This window comes from Dermacentor andersoni, chromosome 6 (genome assembly GCF_023375885.2).
Source record: "Dermacentor andersoni chromosome 6, qqDerAnde1_hic_scaffold, whole genome shotgun sequence".
NCBI lineage: Eukaryota > Metazoa > Arthropoda > Arachnida > Ixodida > Ixodidae > Dermacentor > Dermacentor andersoni.
The window spans coordinates 79,491,862-79,514,405 of NC_092819.1; the positions used below are offsets into that span (position 1 = coordinate 79,491,862).

General features: G+C 45.4%; 1 protein-coding gene across 1 annotated transcript; it reads left to right on the plus strand.

Moving 5' to 3' along the window:
• The first annotated feature begins 135 nt into the window (after nt 1–135).
• Surf6 (Surfeit locus protein 6) lies at nt 136–17,580 on the plus strand. The gene is made up of 5 exons (XM_050171192.3): nt 136–376; nt 2,761–2,874; nt 5,012–5,101; nt 5,915–6,291; nt 17,298–17,580. Exons 1-5 carry the CDS (start codon nt 205–207, stop codon nt 17,517–17,519), a joined length of 975 nt encoding a protein of 324 aa, XP_050027149.1. The 5' UTR covers nt 136–204; the 3' UTR covers nt 17,520–17,580.
• The last annotated feature ends 4,964 nt before the right edge of the window (nt 17,581–22,544 follow it).

Genomic DNA, 22,544 nt, shown 5'->3' on the forward strand with positions numbered 1-22,544 from the left:
AAAAATTAAGGTAATACAAACTTTGAGTTATAAAAATAAATAATATATTTACAATTTAAATATTTGAATATTTGTTACTAAGACATTTTATATTTAATTATTAGAAGTTACAACTTATCTGCGAGCCTATTGCAAGATGGCGCAGCCCATTGATTGAAATTTACGCGTGGTGGTGGTCTCCACGACGCGGTGATCGAACCTACCATGAACGAATCTGAGCGATCGCGTGATGATTCATTGCGCAGCCGACTGATGGCCGAGGACGATTACATGCTTCGGCTGATTGACACGGTGCCTCCGAAGTACTACTTTGACTCTGACACAGTGGAGGCATTGACCGAAGAGATCAACTCAAAAGTGGCTAACCGGGTACAAGGTAGTGTCTCGTTAGCGTGTGAGTTGTGGTGTTGCGATGTTTTTAAGTGTTCACCCCGGAGAAAACGTAAGCTGGTACCGTAGAAAAGTGCAACGTTTTCGCGTGCCCTGTCGTGTTTTCCTCACTTGCGGAGATGCTTGCTGTGCTGTCATCTTGCAGCTCTCACGTTATTTACCGATCACGTTCTTAATTAGCTATAAGAGCGCTGGGGAGATGGAAAGTTGCTAAATTGACGCAAGCGCCATTACGAAATTCGACATCTGGTTGCTAAACTCCTGCAGTTTCACGCATTGAGCGGTTTGTTATAACAGAACTCAGTGCTGTCACCTAAGCTTGCGACCAATCCAACCGTTCTTCGGAGCGCACTTGTGAAATCGCACCTCCGTACGCCAATTGTCCGTATGATGTGGTCGAAGGAGTGAAACCAACGGAATACTTAAAGGGACACTAAAGCAGTTTAGACTGATATTACATGTGAACACTCATCGCAGGTCTGCCGCGATGGCTCATGGGTCTGCCACTCACGTGTATGCCGCATCTCAGAGTCTTTGAAAACTCTATTTTCGTTAATTTGGCGAAAATAGATTGGTTGTTAGAAAAACAACTAAGGTCATTGTTTCATTTTTTTTCAATTTCGCGCCGAAACTCCAATGCCGGTACGTCAGTGTGACGTCACTGACGTCAAAGTGTTTTTCTATATTTGGGCCGCGTAGGCTCAATAAATGTTTCCGAAACTTGCCATGTTAAATCTTTGGTTCCTTTAGAACACAATGCATACCAGTCCATTTTTATCTATAAATGATTACTTAGGCTCCAGCAGACGCCGTAAAAATCTGTGACGTCATGGCGATTTCATGCGGGAACTTCCAGGTGGCGTCGCCACCTGTCTTTCCTTGTTGTGCCTTTTCTGGCCTACCAAGCCTCTTGTCGTGGTAACAGTGCCGCTTTTGGTATTGTAGAAGGATAGTCTAGTAACACAGGTGAGAAAATTTTTTCTATTAAGTGTCCCTTTAATATACAGCCACTGAAACAAAACAGCGATTGCAGAAAATGAGTGGACAGATAGGGCATCGTCATCGTCAGCAAGTACTTGTGACAACTTTATCAAGCTTCATTTCATATTATTATCTGTGTAGCCACACTGGACTGCCATGTGGTAACCATAACACTTCGAATTGTGGGAAATTGATGAGCTGCTTCCAAATTGTGACATGCTTCTAATGTCACAACGACAGAAAAGCTGCCGTGAACAGCTGCAGCTGAACTGTATAGTATCTTGATCATGGACTGTGCGTTTGAAGTGCAACTAACTGTTTTGCACACAAAAGAAAATATCTCAGTGCCACTGATAGCATCCAAATGCTTAGAGCTTCATCCCCATGCTATGTGAATTATGATATGTGAGCTAGAAGAATGAGAGGAACTAAGGGAATCTATGTTTTGTTAGTTACAGCTGTATCAAACCAGCAGAAATGAAACCAGGCAAACAGAGGGAACTGTCCTCTTTAGTTGAAACATAGAAATAATAATGAAAAGGGAAATGAAAGGGAATGAAAATGCAGCTTGGAGCAAGCGGGAATCGAGCCCACATTACACCTGCAGTGCTCTACTATTGAACTATCAAGGCCGCAATCCTCCTGTACATTTTCTTGGGTGTTTGTATATGTGTACTAGACGTAGTCCTGTCAATGTTAGCCAGTGCTACTCACAGCCTTGGTAAAGGACATGGAACATCCTTTCGACTGCAGGCATCACATAATACATGAACCTATTGGCCTGCATGTAACCGACCAATAAAGCCTCGTATACTACCCTGTGGAATTAAGGATGCCCACATTGAGTTAACAGAACATTTGTTTGCTAACTAGCCAAGCTACGGAGGAATGAGCATGTGCTCATCTGACAAATTTGTTTCACGTGCTGTGCTACTGCAGTGGAACCACAATATTTCACACTTGGATAATCTGTTATTCTAGTTAAACAAATCTCTACATTTTATTTGACGTGCTACATAACATTGTACATGCTCAATACAAGTGAGGCTTTCAGTTTATTTGAACCATGTGTTTTTTGAGAACAGGTTGTGCCAATTAATCCACTTTCTGAGACCACCGACAATTCAAAGAGAAAAAAAAAGAAATTCACACAGCAGTAGCTAAAATGAACAATGCTTCCATACACAAATTTGTTTTTGTTTTTCGTAGAACACCTGGTCTGCACACCTTTGATCATGGATGTGTATCTGTTTATGTAATGAGTCACAGATTTTGCATCGATCGTATCTCATTCAAATTTTGATTAACCAGTCTTTTAATAATTGAAACAAAGTCTTCTGATCCTCTGGAGCCTGAATTAATGCAAGAATTGACTGTGTTCCTTCCAAGGCTCGGGCGTCAAGAAGGCACACAAAATGGCACGGCTAGACCCGGGCCTTTTCCAGACTGTCAGCCAGCTACTGCAGGCCGGTGAACCGAAAAGCAAGAAACCCCGGAAGGCCAGTGAGTGATCAATTACCCAGTGACATTGCAGAGCTTCTCCTTAAATTTGGAATGTTGCATGACATTTTAATTCTCTCTTGTTTGAAAACTTGGCATTGCATTTCAAGCAGGATGTCATATCCCTCTGACTATAGCCAACCATTGCACAGTCGTTCATTCCTTTCTTCCAGGTAGTCTCAACTACAAAACATTTAGTGTCAGAAGTACAGCCCCCCCTTCCCTTACATGTTCTGGGACATACACAGTGCTTAAAGTCAGGCAGGGCCCTCCCCCCACCCCCATTATTGAAAAGGGGGGGGGGGGGCTCGTTTTCCACTAGGCAGGCCAATTGTAGCACTGCGGCACCCATTTGATCAGCACTGGAGTTGATTTTACTACCAGTAGTGCCTTGTGTGAATCAATTCTAATTTTTTGGTTAATAGATTAACTGCGAATAATCAATTGATGTGGCAAGAGCAGAAACAGGAAAGCAAGTATTGTATTACTGCTGCATGCATTTCCCCGAGGCACGGCACATGACAATCACCAGCCTTGTTCAACTAAGAATCTTGGCATAGCAACTGTTTTATGAGTCGCCTGAGCATGAAGCTACCTGCTTGTGAATTAGCTTGTGACTGTCCACCTTGGTTTCTTTAGGTTACCAGTTAATTATCATTCATTTAGTTGTGCACGATGAGTGCTGAGGTATAACAAAGACAAGCATTTTGTCCACTTTTGTAGGTGAGTAAGTGAGAAACCATAAAATATATTGTTGTAGTGCCTGAGGTTGTCAATGAGGCAAAGCAACTAATGTTCTGTGTTGCAACTACACTTATTTGCTTCGAGTTTTTATATAGTATTTGACCCTTTACTCTCCGAAATATTTCTGAAAAAAAAAAAAGAAAGCATTTTTAAAGTGCCAATATTTTCTAAGTGCTTGATTGGATCAGCAAATTAAATAAATGCCCAAAATACAACAAGAATAATGCATTTATTTGCAGAACACGCATAAAAATTGCTTTAGGTCTAAAGAAAGTTGGCCTCACTGCATTGCTTGAAGTTGGCTATTTCAGCGCCAATAAAGTAAACAAAAAGTGAATGTCCCAAACACAACTTCTGTGCCCTGTGAGAGTTGTGACGAAACTGACTGAGACGTAGAATCACATTTAGTCATGTTCTTGCGTCCGTTGTATAGAAATTCACATAATCTCAAGTTTTGAAGATGCGTTAAAGCTAGAGGCAACAACAAGCATTCGTTCGCTGCTGCTGCCACTCTTCATCATGCCATTCTTCCGACAGTGAGTCGGGACTGGCCTCTGCCAGAGTGAAGGCCGGTCCCCGGCTGAAATGGCAGTAAAATCCTGGTATTTTTTCCTCTGTCCTTCTATTCTTTGACCTGTTTTCCTGCTGGTTCTTGTGATTCATTGCTTTGCCGATATATATATATATATATATATAATATATATATATGAGCATGTATGTGTGTGCGTGCACTATATTTGTGGCCGCCCTACGAACCCCTCTTTCCCCCCCCCTACTGAAGGGAGAGTATAAACCCTGGACATACATAGTGAGAAATATAATTGCCACAATGACACTCACACCTCTAGCCCTGAAATGCTTGTGAACAAAAAGATTCTTCGCATATCAAAGGAGATTGATTAATGTGGTTTAATATTTCAAAACAACTCAATCAATGTGAGAGGCTGCAGTGTAGGGCTGTGGATTGTGCAAAATGTGCTATCAGTTGTGCATTCACACCATGCTTTATTCATCAAACCATGCATTTCATGCAGAGTAGTTTTTGGTGGCAGCATAACGTAGTAATTAACATGAATAATAAGCTGCTGAAAATTGCATTTCTTGTTTTGAGTCTCGGCATCTTCATGCAAAAGGAAAGGCTTTCTCTCATAATGAAGGATACAAGATGGCAGACCTTCGTGTGGCCCAGCTTTCATGGCAGCATTTACTGAGATGCCCCTGCCCCACTTATGCAGCTGACCATTATTCCCATCCCAAGATGTTTTCTTTGTGTCTGTTCACACTACTGCTAGTGTGAAGTTTCACCTCCTAAATATCTCTTGCTTTATGGGTGACACTGAGTGCCTTTAGTTGAGGTGTGTGCCCTGATCAGTGTGCATACTCAACACTCTTGCAGAAGTGAGCCTGCACTCAGCTGCACTGGATCGGGCCAGTTCTCTGGATGAGCTCCGACAGCGGCTCAGCCGCAAGATTGAGACTCTAAGAGGTGAGGAGATCATTCTTGTTGCCATTGTGTGATGTTTAGGTTGGAAGAGAGGCTGTCCTAGGAATAGCCTTAGGGTTGGACGTGGAGTCAAAAAGGCACAGAGCATGCAGTATGTCACGTCCTCTATGCCTTAAAAAGACAAACGTTGAATCAATTGAAGCTTAAACGTTGAATCGATTGAAATTGAATTGGAACTCTACTCATGTGGATTAGAAATTTAGTGTAATAAAATGTGTGGCCATGCTTCTACTCTGCTCAACAAATTAATTGAAATATAATTTTAACTTTGGACACTTAGCATCTCAAACTGCAGTAAACATCTGACGCTTAGATTATTGCTTGAGTTTCAGGGAATACATTATGTTTCAGGATGTACGTAATGAAAAATGTCATTATCACAGCAACATTCACACTTGTGTAACATGCTTGCCAATAAAAATATTCCCAGCATTTCAAAGAAGAGCACAAAGTGTAGTGCTAGCCATATGCTGTTATACTAGATTTCATTCATTGAGAACTGTACAGACTATTGAAAAAGCTAAAGGCCCATTGGTGATTGCTGGTGATGTCCAAATTGCCTTTATTTTTTCACGATAGGCTGTGCCTATGTGACTGGACATGCTTGTGCTTTGTCTTATTTCTGGCGCTGTTTGGTTCTCACGTAGCATCATGTACGAACTAGCCTATCAGCAAACTCTCTTCAAGGTCACACTTTTCACTTTGGTGAAAGCAGCCAACCACGATTTCATGAAGCACACTTGTGTCTATTTGTATAAGTGCTTGAATTGTTAACTTTGGTGTTCATTGTCACAGGCAAAAGACCGGAAGGAGGGGAGCGCAAAGCCACCAAACAAGCTGCCAAGCCAACTGCCAAGCCGACCCAGAACAAACGACACAAACCAACTCAAGACACCTTACCCGCTGCAAGCAGCAAGAAAGTAGGAAAGGTGCCCCAGGCAGCGCCGGTCTTCAACCGCGACAGCCACATGGTGTACAGCAAGTTTGAGCTGGCTGGCTCAGCAGCAGGGACAGATGCGCGTCCCAAAGTTGAGAAGAAGAAGCTTGTCCATCAACTGGAGATGAAGGCAGAAAAGATGAAGAACCTTGAGGAACTTGACCCGGAGCGTGCAAAAAAAGCTCAGGAGAAGCAGAAGTGGCACCGGGCTCTGGACAGGGCTGAGGGGATCAAGGTGGGTGGCTAAATGTTTGTTTTTTATTATCAGTGATGTGGAAGTTGTTTCCATGTGCAGTTTTCTTAGTCAAGCCACTTTCAGAAATACAGTCGAACCTCTATGTATTGAACAGCGCAGTGATTGCGAAATAGTTCAATATAGCCAGAATTCAATATATAAAGTCACGTAAGAAATGCGTCAAAAACTTCTGGAAATCAATCAATCAGTGAAACAACATGTGCGCATTTGGTTGCACCGTGCACAATTGGCCTAGGCTGCGTCGACTTAGTCAGCCAAGTGCACGGGGTCGACTATGCTGCATGCATTTAGCCTAGGCTGCGCCGACTTTGTCAGCTGTGTGAAGTCGATGCGGCCTTGGCCAATTTTGTGCGGCGCAACCGAACAACGATCCCTGATCGCGCCCCAATAGTGGCGCATTAAATACTCATTTGAAGCTTCACACAAAGTATTTGTTTATTTGGCTGAAAGTAATGCAGCAGTGTAGCCTGTTTCTTATTGGCAGCCGCGTGCCTATACACGGAGTCGTCACATAATCAACCATCCAAAAGCGATATTCTGGTGCCAGCTACAGCCCAGATGAAGTTGGGAGCGGGGCAACATCAGCGCTTGCGGGATCAACTTCGGCAGCATCTTCGTTTGGCCGCTACTTCTGCTGCAATCTTCACGTTCGTCAATCAAAGCATTTTGAAACACTGTCAATAACAACATATTAAGTGGCGTCTGCCAAAGCGTCTGTGAGAGAGCCCAGTAAGGGCGCGCTGTCGCATGTCTTTGTGGATGCGAACTGCCTGACCTCACGAGGCGCGGAGTGTGGCAGCGAGGAGGAGCCAGTGCACCAAATACAATGAGTCATCGACGTCGAAGTAGCCAAGCCGCCTCAACGGGTGCCCTCAACGCGATCGATGTGTGCATCTATTGTGTGCAGCAGCCGAGAACGCCCATCACGCCACCGCTATCTTCGATAGTGTTGTGGGAAAGCTCACCGCCTGTCAACATAGTGCACGTGGTCTGGGGTGGCGGAGTTCGATATATCCATTTTACGCCCGACCCCATTCGAAATAAAAAATGCATGCGATTTTCCAGGTGATATAGAAAGTATTCGTTATACACAATAATTTTATATATCTGTGTTCGATATATCGAGCTTTGACTGTACAGTGAAACCTCGTTAAACCGTAGTTGGCCGGAGCTCGGAAAAAGTACGTACTAAACGGTAGTACTGTTTAACCGAAATAGCATGAGATCGCCCACTTACCTGTAGAAAACGGAACTCAGAGAGAGTGCGATGAAAGGGGAAAAAACATGCAGTATTTATTCACTTCGCGCGACATAAGTGTTATTTTCGTTTGATGCCGCGGCGGCCTAGCACGACGACAGCAGCCTCAAACTTACTCAAGCTGCGTGCCAGCTTCTCAGCCAGCCCCCCTCCTCTCGGCAAACACTCGCACGGCAGATTCCTCGTTGGCGTTACTCCGTGCACGCGCGCACTAGTGCTGCATAAGTTCCGGGGCGCCTTTTTCATTGCCGGGTGCCGGAGTTCGGAAAACTTTTGGTTTGGAATAGTTACGTTATCGCGCCCCTGTTCTCGTTGCGACGATTGCATTCACGAAGCTGACGTAACGCGCAGCTTCTGCCACTGTCGGGCCTGAATCGCCCGTGCTGTCGCTTTCCGTGTCGTCCTCATCACTGTCGCTAGTCGACACTTCGGCAACAACAGAGGCAACGATGGCGAAAAGTCGAACCTCGTAGCCGACATCTCTTTGCGGTCGCAGCAGCGCTGCCGAGCAACTTCGCATTCCAAATGCCACACACTGTAGTCAACAGCAGATCCATGTCGCGGGCCAGCGCCGACTTCATGTCACGTCCGATAGCACAGACGATGTCTAATTTTTCTTCTATGCTGAGCACCCGGCGTCTTTTTTTATCCGAGCTTCGGCATGACGCGAGTCCTCGCTTGCGCGACGCCATGACGCTCTCGCTCTCTGGAACGGCGTCGAAATGATGTTGATGTTGATGCGGCTTCACGTTCAAACGCACAGGGCGCTTGGAGGCCGTTGTACCGATCTCTGAGGCTTGTTGTTCTGCCGGACCGCCCGGTGGAGACGACGCACCGCCGTGTTTGCGCGACGAAAAGTGGAAAGGCTACGTTTTAACCGATGCGTACGCAATAAGCTGGTACGGTTTATGCGGATACTAAATACATTATGTTCAATGGCCGCTGAGTCGGGGAATTGACTTTACTACATTTAAACCGAAACTACTGTTTAAGCGGGTACGGTTTAACGAGGTTTTACTGTATATTGGTTGTAACAATGACAAGCTGCTGCATCATCAACTTTGTATGTTGTCTGTGGTGAAATAACCCGCTTACTTTCCTTATGATAATGCCCTTATGCCGCATTATCGGTTATAGTGATGAAGTCTGGCTGCTGGGTGTCCGTGCTGAAAGGTAATGGAATGCAAAATCCTTGAAAAGAAAAAGAGGAACTTGAGCTGCTACACCCTTGCCCGCCGCCCCAATGGCCGCCGCACGCTCATCCAATAGACCTCTCCTGGGGTACGTCACACCACGCCGGCGATGCATGTTGCCTGCTCCACATCGCTGCCGCGTGTTGCCCACTCCTGGAACAAGCGACTGCCCTCCTTGATATGCTACTTTCTGCAGCTGACTGTAGGCTGAAAAATAAGTTTATGCTTGCGCCGTTGCAGCAGCAGCTTGCATCCCCATAAGCGCAGGCAGATTTGCACTTTCTTCTTTAAGACCAGGCATTTAACTGTGCCAAGTGTTATACTAAATGGAGTCGGTGCCAAAATGCGATGGTTCTGCAAAATTTGAGCAACAGCAGGGCAATGGTGAGTGCAAAACCTTTTTTCGAACACGCATAGTGAAATATTCAGGACCCTGTAGACATGCAAAAGTTGAAAGCAGCAAAGGGAGGCAGCAGACACAGCAAAGTTAGATTGCAATGGACTATGTAACTATGTACACTCTTGCTTTGTACATTTCCATTACTATGACTGATAATTAAAATTAAATTATAGTGTTTAGCACAGGCACATACCCAGGATCTTTTTGGGGGGGGGGGGCAACCCACAAGGTAACTTTTCTATGCAAATGAGAGACGCGTGTAGTTTTACTTGTACGAACGTTAATAATTCCCACTGTTTGCTATAAAGGCGCATAAACCTGCAGAAGAGATGAAATAAGGTCTATCTCACAACTACGCCTGTGATATACACCTCTCTTTTACTTGGCAAACTAGGAATCGTATCAAATTGACTCACACAGGAGAGAAACACAGGAAGGCTAAGAACAAGTAAACTAGGAAAAGCATAAAATAAAGATTTGTAGTGGTGCTTTTTCTAATTAGCTCTGGAAGAATTATAGAGAAATATATATTTGTGGAACAATGGGTTCTTTTCAATCCCTCGTTTACTGCTCTACCAAGTCAAGTGCCAAAAGCAACTCGTATTGTTATTTGGGAAGTTGCATAATGATGTGTGGCTGCCAGTCCTGTGCAACCACGTAGAGTGCAGGATGTTGCGGTTCTAGACGTAGTGTGCCCACCCTGGAAGTTTAGAGAAACACCCATGTAAGCACAGAATAGAAGTGCCTACATCGGGAGGCTCAACTGATAACTATAGAAACGTCATTCAAAACACATGGAACCATACTCCACTTCCAGCGGCGTTTTCTCTACTTTCTTTTTAAGTAAAAAGATTTTCATCCATAAATATTTTCACAAACAACGGTTAAATTTGTTAATTTTCGCTTTTCCTTGCAGTTTGGCTGTTGCCTTGGCTCTCTCCCTTAGTAGATCACTTAATTTTTCCACTTCTTGCAACCCTTGTTTCCTGTTGCCAATTCTGCATGAAAAGTGCTGTACAATTAGGGGAAAGAAATCAGACGAGGTAACAGGCGACATTCATGGCGTAATGATGAGGAGTCGAAGATACGCATGCGTCGGAGATTATGTGCGGTAATGTAAATTCCAATGAAGTCCAGCTTAAAGTCCAGTGTCCATCTGTGTCTAATGCCTTTTCCTTGTGTGCACATCCTTTGTGTTTTTCTGGTACTCCCTTTTTCAAGTCACATTCATATTGCTTATGGGCTTAACAGTTATTGCAGGGTTTCATTGCAGTTTTGGAATTTTTTGGTATGGCTGTGAAATGTAGATCATTAAAAAGATATCAGTGGGGCCTTTCCAACGACAGCACTTTGAGATTTCGAAACAAACATCGACATAATGAGAAGGGCGAAAACATTCTGCCATTCTTTAGCTGGGAGGATATCAATCTGTTTCATGCCCTTGGTTCAGTGTCCTTTCCCTTGACCTGATCAGTGATTGCTGCCATGCCTCGGCCATAATAATACTGTGTTGACCGTCGAAAAGCTGTCAAGTCTCAAGATAGGTTTGGTGGCGCTTTAGGAATGTGAGTGAGGAGTGGTGGTGAGGCGGGAAGGGGTATGCTGCATAATTTCGTGGTGGGGAGGGGCGGGCCCTCCTGGCTTCCCCCTGGGTACGTGCCTGGTTTATATCCCTAAGTTGCATAGTGACTTATGGGGAACACTGTAAATAAAGGCTCTGTCTGGGGTTTTGACCGCCTGGGGTTTCTTACTGTTCCCTCATGCCCTTAAAGCGCGGTAACAAGTGTCTTTGCATTTTTCCTCGGCGGAATTCGGTCACCGTTCTGATTGGTATGGCTGATAGTAATAGAGAAGTTCATCTTTTGGATCGTTTAACACTACAGTGTTAATGGGGTGCAAATTAGTGCCTTCACAACAATGCAAATTTTTGTCCGAGGACCAGTCATTTAAGTGAAGTATCATTTCGGCAGTGTTAAAATGTGCATCTTCTGTGACAAAATCTTCGTTTTCGAAGAGTAATACATTTTTGTGGCTGTTTGATCTGCAGAAGAGGCACATTCTTACGAAATCACTCCATGCTGCCTTAAGGGAACCATGCACTCAGCAACAATGCTACGTTGTTGTGCTGGTAAAGCACAACAATGATTATACTTTCTAAGCACAGTTCATAGATGCTGTCACTTCAAAAAATAGCAATATGCCGGAATTAGGATTGTGGTAGTTGATTACAAGCAGTGCTCTTGTGCAGAGAGAACAGGTCACATGACCTTTGTTGCCCACTTTGCAGGTGTGGCTGATGGGAGGGGCACTTGCAGTGATGTCATGCTATTTGCAAACAAGGAGAGGTCCATAGAACCTGTTTTCCAGCCTTTTCCACATCGTCAAGCTTGCGTCCCTCCCTTCCGTTGCCCTTGCACCCCTCCACACACAAATGGGTTGCGCTCGCAGCTCTATGCCGCACCACCCTACGAAACACTAATGGACCGTGCCAACTGTGCTGACAGCGCTGCTCCCAGATTGCTCGCTGGCCTCTCATTCTGCACAGTTCTTCCAACGGATTAAGTTCCTTGTGCTCGTCTTTGTTGGTTGCGTTGAAGCCATTCCTGGCCACATGGTTTCTCTGCCTCGTTTGACTCGCTGCCAAAACAGAAGATGACTGATCAACCCGCTGATCATCAAAGAAAGTGCACTACTATAGATCCAAAAACAAAGTGTAGTACCTATCTTGAAGGACTACAAAGACAGTAAAAAAGTGTGTGACTTGGTGAAGTACGGACAATCGCAACCAACAGTGTCGACAATCATCCACTCGGCAGAGAAGTTCGACAAAGAAAACTGCTCGTTAGACGATGGGCACAAATGCATGTCTCTAAGGAGGTGGAAATGGCCTTCTATTAAGTGGTTTCATGGTGTGCATGCCACGAACGTGCCCATCGCTGAGCCAATTCTGGCCACAAAGGCGAAGCAGTCTGCCCTACTCATAAACAATGTGGACTTCCAGCCAGATGGCAGCTGGGTACAACGTTTCAAAGAGAGGCACGGCCTTGTTTACAAAGCCGTCACCAGCGAAGGAGCCTTGCTTGACGTGGAGGCGAAGTACAAGTGGGTGGAGGAAACACTGCCGCGTATCCTCAACAACCACGTTAGCATCGTTGTATGTAATGTCAACTAAACACGACTGTTCTTCCAGATGTTGTTATCCAAGACACATGCACTTCAAAGGAGACACATGTAAGGGTGGGAAAAACATCAAGCTGCACCTCACTGTGTTTTTGTGTGCCAACATGGAGGGGAGTAACAAGTGCCCTACATTTCTCATTGGGAAATCAAAAACTCCTCGCTGCTTCTGTGGTGCAGCCATGATATCGGTACGCTGCCATCACAACCGCAAGGCACTGATGATGCAAGAACTTTTGCATGAGTGGCTCTTTGAGTTTGATCGACGCATCAAGCGATCTAAGAGGAAGGTGGAATTCATCCTGGATAATTGTAATGCCCACCACTCACTGCTGAAGCTCTAAAGCGTGGAAGTTTTTTCCTGCCATCAAATACGATAGCAGGCTTGCAGCCCATGGACACTAGCGTGATCGCCAATTTTAAGGTCATGTATCATCGCCATCTCCTGAACAAGTTAGTCTTGTTAATGGACATGGCTATGCGGACAAGCAGGGAGCAACCAGACTTGAAGATCAACCTACTGATGGCTGTGCAGTTTATCATTGGTGCATGGTCCAAAGTAGACGCTTCTACGGTGCGGAACTGCTTTGGGAAAGCATGCTTTGTCCGAGGCAGCAGTGACTTATGTGCAGCCTGCAAAGCTCCAGCCATAGAAGTGACGCCTGAAACTTTGTCTTCAGCTGACGAAGGTGCTTCAGGGCTCAGAGTTTCTACATGTGGACGATGCATTAGAAATATTAGAACTTTTAACTGATATGGCAATTGTCGCGAACATGCTTGCATTGGATAGCGACAGTGACGATGGCAGTGGTGACGCAGTAGGGCAAGCTGCCTCAATGTTGTCCTCATCAGAGGCCCTGCAGATGATTCAGTCTCTCTGGGGCTTCATTCTTGCGAGGGGCATTTCGCTGCACTACATAGAGCACCTGGATGCCTTGGAAAATGATGTTGCCAAGCTTGGCGTAAAGCAAGCAAGGCTGACGGACATGGGGTTTTCTCGTAAAAGCCAGTGTGGCGAGATGCTCATGGTGATCTCGCCCCAGTGTTTCTTCTGGAATTCTCAAGCTGAGAGGCTGCTGTGGCAACCTTCTTGCATATTTTAGAAGGCTCATTTTGGGGGCACCAAAGCGATGCCTCAGTGGAGCTCGCACATCACCTGCCGCCCGTGACCCCTCATTGCAATTGTTATAGCAGTGTCATTCTTGAACACTGGCAGCTGCGGCTTGTTACACGCGATTGGAGCACGCAGGAAGCAGTGTTAAACAGTTCAGCGAGTCAACACAATCAGCAGCTGGATGGTGGAAGTAAACACTTAAACGAGTCAACACAATCAGCAGCTGGATGGAGGAAGGTGAGGGGAAGGGCAGTGGCCTTCCCGACATTATAGTTTGCTCATAACAGTTCTGCCGTCCCCGTATTTAGCTTTTTTCGTACAACATGGTTATAACAAGTATTGGTTATAAACATGGAATTTTTGTGGCACTTGCATGTTATTATAAGTGGGTTCGACTGTACAATCACTTTCATGTGATTTTGCATGGCTAGCACTTAATGCATCGGCATCTACAGGTGACAGTGTTCTTGGCACTGTGCCAGATCTCACAAAAGTGTTCATACCTTCTAAAGGGATTGAATGAGAATATTGTCCCAGCTGATCTCTTGCTTCCAAAAACTTCATAAGACCAGTGTCTGTGGACAAAGTGGCTGAGCCTCGAGAAACTTTTGTTTTAGAGGTCAAAGGGAGGCTATCAGCTTAAACAACATATTGCATACTTTTCTCACATGGTAAAACTATGCTGTAAAAACCTGCATATTAATGCAAGTTTCTTTTCTGAATCGTGGCACATCAAGTTTGCTTCTCATGCTATATTCGGGTCCCAAAGTGTTTGAAGTCTTGTTTTTTATGCATAGAGTCAGTGGCAGTTTCAAATTAAAAACATTGTGAAGTGAGAGAAGCCTGTCGTCACTGTCACTGAGCACAAAACTAGTGCCATTTTCTGACATGTTAGCAGTTGTCTTTTTTTCATGGCTGGCTGAGGGTAGCAAAACTAACAACGAATGAAGTGCATAGAGTCGGGCTGATGAAGGCTGCCGAAAGTAAAGGCTCACTGTGCACGCTGCGCCATGTTCACATGCAACAGCCATCTACAGTGAACTTCCATGTGGCGCAGTCCAACTACAACATCAGAGAATGCATCACTCAGTTCCATCTTCAAGGGGTGTACGGTAGCGCGATTAAAAGACGGGACAAAAGAAGACACACAGGGACACACACAGCGCTGTGTGTGTCTCTGTGTATCTTCTTTTGTCCCATCTTTTAATCATGCTACCATACACCCCTTCAAGATGCATTACCAACAAGCCCACATTGCAACCCTCGTGAACTCAGTTCCAGTTACCGCTTGCTGCAAAGGCCATGTTGAACTCATTTTTGCGGTCCCAGAATTGCCTTTCATAATAGCATGTCTGGGTTCGTATTATAAGTGGCCTTTTTCAGTATCTTCCAATAAAAAACAGTTCCTGCGTCCTTTGTGAGCTACTATGTTGGAAAATTCAATGGCATTAGTTGAAAATGTCATTCACAGCCTAAAAGGTTTAAGAGCAAACAATTAGCAGTTGTTTTGAGACCAAGTGTATGGTTTCAACGCCAGAGCCATAATAATAAGTAAAAAAGTAAGATGAATACTAGTTTCTTTGTTTAAGAATGTATGTATTAATAGGGCATAGAGATACGCACTTTTACGTAAGCAGCCGTGACCTAGTTGTAGAGCGCCTGCCTCGACTGCAGGAGGTTGTGGGTTCGATTCCCTCTGCCGCTGGGCACCCACTGGTTGTCAAATGGGTGCAAGTGTGCCCTCATGAGCAAAAAAGAAGAGAAAGAGAAAAAAATGTTTGGGCAGCTCTTATGGTGGCCATTTCCCATGTGGCGCCCCAAATGAACCTATTGAGCCTTCGGGTTGAAGGCAAACACCCCTTTCCAAGCAGTGGTGCCCCATAATGGCCGAGCACCAGGCTGGGAGCGCACTTGTACCTATTTTACCGGCTGGTACCCAGTGGCAGCACTTGTCCCCAACAGCTGAGGCGGATCTTCTTCAACAAGGCTGTCTGTGGTCAAAAGTTTTACTTCCAACCGCTAGAGGTCACCACAGTGGTGGCCTCTAGCGGTAGAGCATCTGCCTCATATGCGGGCGATACCGAGTTAAAATCCTGGTGCTGCCGGAAACCCGCCAGCTTTCTCCAGTGGGTAGAGGCCTGGTACTCTACATTTGTAGGGGTTCAAATCTCGAATAGAGTGCCCACTAGAGATCTACGAGTTGTCTCTGTGCACCTGGTTGTCCAACCACAGACAGTCCTGTTGAAGAGTATCCGCCACGGCTGTGGGAGGCAAGTGCTGCCATTGGGTGCCTACCGGTAAAATAGGTACTACAAGCATGCTTCCAGCCTGATGCTCGGCCGTTATGGGACCTTAGCCCTTAGAAAGGTGTGTTTGTCTCCAACTCGAAGGCATGGCTACCTCAATAGGTACATTTGGGCCGCCACATGGGAGCAGCCCAAACATCACTTTGTTTTCTTTTTCTTTTTGATGCTCACGAGGGTTTCGATGGAAATTTAGTGCACAGGCTCCCTTCTCAGGTGTATCACCCCTGAAGAAAACCGAATGCTACGCCTTGGTTCACCTGTGCCCATTTCAGAACCAGTGGGTGCCCAGCGGCGGCGGGAATTCAACCTGCAATCTCCCGCAGCCGAGGGAGGCGCCCTGCAACGGGGCCATGGCTGCGGCCTAGTTTTTCTGGCCTTCACCTTCTGTTGCCAATTTTAAACACATACTTTTTTTTCACATTTTACAGTGGTTTGTGGAAAAATATTTTATCCTGCATGCTGGGAGAGATGGCACTTTTCTTTTCCCATGTTTGAAAGCATCATCTTGCTGTCTTTTCTGACTCGGTTTGGCCTCTCCTTTGTCTCAGTTCATGATGCTTTAGTGTATTAAATACCTTTGGGGTACTCTGAACATTTTATTACAACCTTTAGAAATTATTTTATGGTCTAATAATGTTGACACATAAATAGCCTATAACACTTGACTTTGTGTATACAGTCCCAGTGAAACATCATGCAAAACTCATTTGAATGAGTAAAGTGTTTTAACATGCATGGGTGCATTTCAGTTGAATTAAACATTATTTACCTTAAAAATCGAGTCATTGAACAATGTTCAACAAATTTAAAAAGGAATCAGACTTGTGGAGGCACACTGTGAGAGAGCAATACCTGGGCAATAAATATGACAGGCGATGTTTGTCTGGTGCTTCAGACAAAACTGATGAGGCTTTGACCGAGGCAAAATGACACATAGACATATAGCCTGTAGACACCAGCTTGAGCTATTCCATAGACATGGCCATGTAATAGCTCAAGCAATGCTAGCATAAGGTGAATGTTTTTAGGTTTTGTGACTTTTTGGCTAAAAACTGCACATATCATTTTTAGAAAAGAATGTCGGCATTACATAGAGAGAGAGAGAGAGAGAGAGAGAGAGAAACAACTTTATTGAATATGCCTGCAGAATTGGTTAGGCTCCCTCCACACCGGGAGGACAAGCTTTTACCGCGACGCGGCCACTACGTCAGTCTCGTGTGTTGTGCTCCTCGAGGTCTTGGTCCCTCGCTACTTCCGCGGGTCCGAGAAGGCCACCGCCCCCTTCCTGGGGGTGCTGCCCCCTTCTCCTCGGTTTCATGCGGTCGCTGCCTCTCTAGAGCTGCCAACTATGTAATGCCACATGCATTACATAGTTGAAAGTGCAGTTTTATCTTGGGTTACATTCTTGCAAATACTGTATGCTGTGGATGAACATTGTGCGATACAACAGTACAATTTAGCTGTCCAGTATGTCGGTGTGCATGGCACTGCTCCATCTATATCAGGAACTTTAAAAAAGCCCTCTCTGCATTTGCAGGTCAGGGATGACCCAGAGCTGCTGAAGGCGTCGCTGAAACGGCACGAAAAGCGCCGGCAGCAAAGCCGCAAGAAGTGGGAGTCTCGCACTGAGCACGTCAAGCAACGTCAGGAAGAACGCCAGCAGAAACGTCGGGACAACATCAAGGCACGCAAGCAGGCCAAGCTTCAGACCAAGATGAAGCGGCTAAAGAAAAAGGGGCACATTGTGCCAGGCTTCTGAGAAGATTAGGGGTTTTGGGGGTGCAACATACATTTATAAAAAAAATGACTGTCTTGAAGAATACTGTCTTTTTTTAGATTGGCTTGCTCATCACCCTTCTTCGTGTCACACCGATGGATACGTTATAGTATGCATGTCATGCTTTATTTAATTTCCACCACCCATTCAGGAATCTTGCAAATGAGTAAATGTGAAATATACTATCGGTTTAGTAATGTAATGCAGACAAGCCATTTTCATTCACATATCTGGCTCTTTGGCAGTGTAATGGCAAGTTGCTGCAATGTAGTATTATGCTGAGCTCCACACATTTGGTATGTTCTACATAGTAACATGCTCTAGTCCTCGCAACGGCCAACCTCACCAGACATCAAAGATCCTGTCGTAACTGTTTGTGGACGTGGTGGGACATACCATGTCTGTAGCTTCCAACGCGCTACTGAAATAAAAGCTATGGGCTGTGTCAGCCAAGCAGAATGGAGCACCAGAAGAAGCAATCCTTTGGTGTCTGCTACTGATTGTGACCTGTTGTCTAATGCTTACTGAATGAAAGCTTCATGGAAAATCTAGTAATGCACAATGGGGTGCGCCCTCTGCCAGTCCCTGGAGCATGCAGCCAGCTCTTATTACCGACATGAGCCTTGGCCCTCAGTGTACTACTGAAGGTATGCTTGTACTGCACAGTATGCTTGTGAGCAAGAGTACAAGGATGCCAGGTTTTGCAGAAAGGGTTAAATATTTTGGAGCTAAGGCATGCAACTTGGTATTGAAAATTGTGGCTATGGGAATGTAGCAGGTCATTCATCATGTTCGGGTGGTGCACTTAAGCAGCAAAGTACTGCTTTTTTTTTTTGCTGCAGATATGGGGGCTTACATTTCTAATATGCACCGGTTAAATTTTTCCTAAAATTTATGTCACCAACACATGTCCTCAATATCTGCATTAAACAGAAACAGCAATTGTGCATAAGAAACTGCGATGAATTCAGAGCTATGGGGAGGTGAAAGCGGATGTGAAGTTTGGAAGACGGCACTGATAAGGATATAGTAGACTATGCAACAGCATTCTCATCGTTTTCCCGGAAAGATTGCACTAATGGCCAAACATAATCCATGCTGAGGGATCAAGCAGGGGACGATTGTACGTACAGTCGTATAGCAGGGCGAGGTGCACCGAAAACTTGCTGTTGCACGCATGCACTACATGCGTTGCTCACTATTTCCACTAGCTTTCGACACTGCAAACAGACACATGGTGACAATCGTGTCTGCAAAGTATTACGCCTATGTACGCTGCGGCTACAACCGAAAATTCAAACACAAGCCTCTGCACCTTTCATGTTTCATGGAAGGCTCATTCCTCCCGCCAGCAGAGATGACTCGGCGTCTAGTGCACGCAAATCGCCAGCAGCAGTGTGAAGGACTCGGGGGATGCCCGTTAAACTCGGAATGGCAAAACCGCTTGTTGAAATGCGTTGCGCAGCAAGTGAAAAGGGGTAGTAAAAAGAAAGGCAGTGCACAGAAAAACAAGGAGGCGGCGTGAGTGCTGACAGAAACATCACGCGGGCCAACCGCTTGTTGAAATGCGTTGCGCAGCAAGTGAAAAGGGGTAGTAAAAAGAAAGGCTGTGCACAGAAAGACAAGGAGGCGGCGTGAGTGCTGACAGAAACATCACGTGGGCCTTAGGCTCTGATATATAGAAGGAAGGCGGGGGGTGAGGAATGACGCTTGAGGGCGCTCGGCGAGGCAGCGGGAAAGTTGCTCGCCTCCTCGCACCGTGGCCTCACCACATTTCACTTGCTTCATCTAGGCGATTGGGAAAGCCATTGAAAAGTTAAATTGGCGGCGCATCCATCCTGTGCAGAGGATTAGTGACGTTATTGCGATGGGAAAGCTTTATTGTTACGGGTGTACGACCACGTAAAGCCAGCAGGCAATGAAGCAAACAAAAGCACAGGGTAATGAGCTGTGGTTGAAGTTCAAATGTAGAAAATTCCGAAAAAAAGAGAAAATGAAAGTGGACGAAAAGACAACTTGTCGCCGATGGTAGGCTAACCCACAACCTCCGCATTACCCGTACGTGGCACTACCGATTGTGCCCTGGCGACGGTCATCAATTTGTGATGGTATATTTGTTTATCGGATATGGTGCAAATTGTGATCTATCTTCATCAGTTTCGCCGCGAGGCGCTGTCGGTTGGTCGCCCATTTGCTCCAAGCGAAGCGGCGCGGGCTCCCGCTGCATATAGCGGCGGTGCTTGCGTTCTTCGAACTCGTGAGCGGTAAGCAGGTTATTTAAGCGAGACATGGAGACGGTAAGAGGGCTCACTAAAGGGGCACGTGGAGTGGCGTCATGCATGAGGTGCGCACTGCAGCCGGGCTCCTCGCGCTTTACTCTGGACACCATGTGTCCCCTAGCGGCGACGCCGCTATGGATAGCCATCGTTGCGATGGCTGTCTATCAAATGGCCACGCTCGACGCGGATGGGGCGCTATCGCTTTGGTATATTTAAGACTGCATATACCCATTGTGTCACATTGGCACATCCATTCTCAGGCAAAGAATGGGCACGTACCAATATCACATGCGCTGCGCCGAAGTTGTTTATTCGGGTACACACCCAACGGCCCGTGTGGTCTGGTCTGCACATATCTAGTGGCACAAGCTAGAAGACATTAACAACTTGGGTCACTGGGTGAAATAGGTTAAGTACAGACATACCGCAAAGTAGGTAAAGCTTTAAAATAATTTGCTGATCGCAGTAAAAATTATTGCGGTATAACGTATCCTGGGCGGAGTTTTATCACTCAGTGATAACCAAAAATATCCGTCGGGGCCCTGTGAGGAACCCTTTAAAGCCGGCTTTTCCTCAGCAAAGATCTATGTGCGGGAAAGCTTGCTTTAATGATTCTACTGTTACGCTATAAGTATGCGCGTACGAAGGAGGCGGCACACCGGCAGTGTCACAGTCAAAATTTAATTTATTTTCTGTTGTTTTCTTTTACAAAAAAGCCTTTTCCATCTGATTATTCCTACTCCGCGCCTCCTATGATCCCGGGATGTGTGGCATTAGGCCGCTTTTCGCTTTCACCGTTATTGAAAATAAATACATGATAAAGTAAAATTAAGCACTCTAACAGTGATCGCATGTTGGTCTTTCCATTGTGGGACCAATGTCACCGTCAGAACATCAGATACACCAGTGTGATTTAATTTCTCCCGATGAACTGCAAGTGAGTGCCGCTTGCTAAACGTCGTTTATGACTGCAATGTGCAGCAGCGGGGGATGTCATAAATGATGTCCAAGTGGTGAAAGAGGTCAAGAACGTGCAACTGAAAGTATTGGTGGTGGCAGTAATGATAATGGTAATGTTTTATGTGGTGTTAGCCTCGAAGGTATGATCAGTAGTCTTGTATGTTCAAGACATAAAGGGAGAAGATGCGTCCCTGGCTTCCTGCAGCAGGACGAGCCTCCTTTTCAGTGCACCAGCTTTGCGAACAATCATATCAGATTAAAAACTATCTTCGCATAAAAGATAAGAAGATATCGTTTTATGTTTATTCAAATAGAAAAGGTTCGTTCGCCTGCTTTAGGATAGGAGCCGAAGGGAAGAAAATATACTAGGCCGTAGTCACGAGGCTCGAGTCTGTAAACAAGACCAGTCTCCCAGGCGAATACGAAATTAGTCTTTGATCGCAGCTTCACTGGCTTGCTTAGTTCGACCCACTGCACGTGCAGGACAGTAGCTTTATCGGCCGTATAAACTTTTAAACACTCGTTTACTAACTAAATTGACAAGCATGCTGTCAGCGCGCACAGGCAAACATGCACACATGACACTCAATGACCGTGGAAAGTCGCTCTGAAGACGCTGGCGTATGGAAGCGTATGGCGTATGGAAGCAGCAGCGAACGAAGTGACCTTCGTGCTGTCTATAGCTTCAAAGCAAACTGAGTGGCGAGAACACAGCTCATTCAAAGCTACCTATACTGTGCCCCCAAAGCTAATCGCTTTCAAGACAAAGCCCGCGTGAACGCGCGGGCTTTGTCTTGAAAGCAGTTAGTTGCTGCCAAAGAAAATAGCTGATAGCGGTCGTATCATAAGCTCTAACACGCGAATAAGAATTTTTTTAGAAAGGATGTGTTTCATCCAGCTGCATTTAACTTCGCACAGATAGTTTCCGTAGCGTACCACCAATTTTCGCTAAATTTTGTCTTGGTGGTTTTTTATAGCTCTCCCAGGACAGCGGGCCCAATTCTTCCTGGCTCCTTAGACACGCTCGCATACGTGCTTGCATACGTAATTTATTGTGAAAGACCCAATTACCTATCTATATTCAACCTCACCTGCACATCACCCATTAACTTGTCCTTACAGTCACCAAACATAACGAAGCGGCCTCCTTTAGTTCAGGAAGGACACGAGACGAAACTGTATCATGCATGAAAAAGTAAAAAGAAAGAAAGATGAATGTTCAGTAGTTATTCGTACAGCTTCTAAATGAGCCAGAAACGTTAGGACTACACGACGCATTGCAATTAAATGCTGGCTATTTCTTAATTTAATTATGAGGTTTTACGTGCCAAGATCACGATCTGATTATGAGGCACGCCGTAGTGGGAAACTCCGAAAATTTGGACCACCTGGGGTTCTTTAACGTGCACCTAAATCTAAGTACGCGGGTGTTTTCGCATTTCGCCCCCATAGAAATGCGGCCCCCGCGGCCGGGATTCTACCCCGCGACCTCATGCTCAGCAGCCCAACACTACGGTGGGTGCTGGCTATTCCTTCAAATTATAAATATGTGAAACGCAGAGTTCTCTTAGGACATTGGGAAACCTACCTAATTGCAGCAGCGTGATACCTTCGAACACTTGCTTGCAACTTTTTTACCCTGTATTTGATCAACATGCATATACCATCGCACAAAAACTTGGCGTATTGTTCTCCTTATGTTCGCAAAATTTGACTTCAGTTGTAGTTGTAATTATGCCTGTTCAGCCGCCAAAGTTATACACCTTTC